Below are 2,420 nucleotides of genomic sequence, written 5' to 3'. Positions count from 1 at the left end.
CGAGTAACTCGGCCTTCGACAAGGCGTCGTAAATTGTGCCCTGGTTGCCTGTCATGGCCCTTTTGGGTGGTTGGGCGGCTCTTATGTTCCTCACAACCTTCCACTCGTCGGTGGTTTGAAGGTTGAAAGAATCCATTTTGTCCGCCCATACTTCCGCACGCCATTCCGTTAACCGTTTCCTCAGCTCGCGCATTAGTTGGTTGGCGGTGGTACGATCTCTTGGGTCGCGAGTTTGTTGCCAGCGTCTTTTGGCTTTGTTTTTAATGTAACGGAGATCACGGAGGAGGGGTGGGAGTTCGAATTCATTGCTTGGTTGATTTGTTTTGGTTGTTGACTGGCGTGCCACTGATTGGATCTGAGTGGTGAGAGATTCTATTGCTGAGTCGATTTCTTCTGTTGTGCTGAGTTGGATGTCTGGGCGGATGGTCGCTGTTAGGGAGGTTCGATATAAGTCCCAGTCGGTTTTGAACGTTTGGTGCTGCGGTGGCGGTGGTGGCATGAGTCTGTGGAAATTTACCAGTACAGGCTTGTGGTCAGAGGACAGGTCGTCCTGCACATCTAAGTGAATGTTGTCTGCGATCCCCTTGGTCACAACGATGTCCAGGACGTCAGGCCTCTGTTGTGGCAATAGCGGGACGTGGGTGGGGTCGTCAGGGCCCCAGACTGTGATTTGGAGTGCCTCTTCTAGGCTAACTAGTTTGTTGCCCTTCGGGTTTGCCACTCGTGAGTTCCAGAATGGGTGTTTAGCATTTAGGTCTCCCCCAAGTAACACCCTTGGATGGAGGTCAAATATCTGGCGTAGCTCGTTTTCGCGAAGTTCTCTATTTGGGGCAAGATATGCAGCCCCAATCAGCAGAACTCCGAGAGTTGTGTTGATTTTTAACAAGGTGGCTTCTAATTCTTCTATTGCAGGGGTTTCTACTATGTCGTGCGTAATATTGTTTTTTATGAAAATCGCTGTGCCACCGCCTCTCTGGTGCTGTCTGTCTGTTCTGTAAGTGGCCATGTTTCTGAGTCGGAAGGTGTCAGGTGGACGTAGGTGGGTTTCCGTCACGAGCATAATGTCGATGTCGTTTTCAGCGATGAATGCTTGTACTTCGGTCTTTTTGGACTTTATGCCATTGGCATTCCAGACGCATAATGTCGTGTTTCGTTTGGGTGTTCTGCGACCTGCCATAGCTACTCTATGATGGTGAATACTGCCTCCATCAGTATTATCGCTTTGGTGGCTTTGTCGTTTGTTTGTCGTAGTTTTTGAGCGGTGAGTTTGATTGTATTCAGCAGTCGCTGTTTGTCGAAGAGCTTGAGGGTGCTGAGTATTTCGCCTATATCTGCTCCCAGATCAGTTTGGAGGGGAGTTTGTCCTGGTTCTGTGTTTTGTGGTGGTGCTGGTTGTTCGCTGTTTGGTGGTGGCGCTGGTTTTTCAGTTTCTGGAGTAGTTGGCTGGTTGGGTACAGTTATGGTTTCCGCTGTGTGGTTTCCTTGTAGGTGTGTAGCTTTTTTTTGTGTTGGCTTATTTGTTGGTGGTGTCACTCGCTCGACTTCGGTGGATTTTGAGCTGTGCCCTGGCTTCGGGATTGGCACATGTTCCCTGGGCTTGGGCGTAGGCGGTTGTTTTGAGGGCCCTTGGATTGGCGTCTTGGTATTAACCCTGCTTTCCACCTGGGTGTGCATTGGTGTCGGTTGCTTTGGTGAAACTGCGCTTGCATATGTGCGAGCTGTTGGTTTGTCGAGTTGCTGTTGAGTCCTACTGTTTTCTGGTTGTGGTGTTTGGGTGACAATTTGCATGGCCTCTTGGGTTCCTGTGGTTTCAGGTGTTCCTTGGCGCTGCACTGCATTTTGGAGCTGGCTAGCCCGCTTTGGTGGGTGTGAGTGTTGTACGGATCTTGTAACTGGTAAGAAGGGTTTCAGTTTGCTTTGGTAGACTTCACAGCCTTTGTAATTTGCGGGGTGCGCTCCATTGCAGTTGGCGCACACTGGACTGTCAGATCGCGGCTTTGTGCAATCTTTAGCCTCGTGTAGGCCCGCACAAATCAAGCACCTGGCGGGGAGCGTACAGTAGTTCGCTGTGTGGTCGAACCTTTGGCAGCGCCGGCACTGCCTTGGTCCAATTCTGGGTTTGTATGATTCGATACGAATCTTCATCCCCAGAAGGAAGCGCTCATCATATAGGCGGTCGGCTTCGGGTCTAGGTGGTGTGTTTATTTGGTAGGTTCCTTCGTGAATCAGTTCCCTCGTTTCATGATTTCTTTTCTTGTACTCAAACACTGATACTATTTCATGGCCTTTTTCCTCAAGTGCAGTTTTTACGTCTTCCTCGGGCGTCCGCGGGGGGAGGCCCTTCATCACGAATCTTCTTTGTCTGTCTGTGGCCAGCTGGTGTGTGAAGTGAGGAACATTTTCCTCTCTGAGGAATATTT

General features: G+C 50.1%; 1 protein-coding gene across 1 annotated transcript; it reads right to left on the bottom strand.

The window, feature by feature from the left end:
* Window positions 1-1,179: 1,179 nt before the first annotated feature.
* On the bottom strand, window positions 1,180-1,788 carry LOC126449161 (uncharacterized). The gene has a single exon (XM_050091008.1). It carries the CDS (start codon window positions 1,786-1,788, stop codon window positions 1,180-1,182), a length of 609 nt encoding a protein of 202 aa, XP_049946965.1.
* Window positions 1,789-2,420: the final 632 nt, after the last annotated feature.

Source organism: Schistocerca serialis, unplaced genomic scaffold, assembly GCF_023864345.2.
Source record: "Schistocerca serialis cubense isolate TAMUIC-IGC-003099 unplaced genomic scaffold, iqSchSeri2.2 HiC_scaffold_69, whole genome shotgun sequence".
Taxonomy (NCBI): Eukaryota; Metazoa; Arthropoda; class Insecta; order Orthoptera; family Acrididae; genus Schistocerca; species Schistocerca serialis.
Note: the sequence above shows the minus strand (reverse complement) of the source record. Positions and strands in the feature narration are given on the sequence as shown.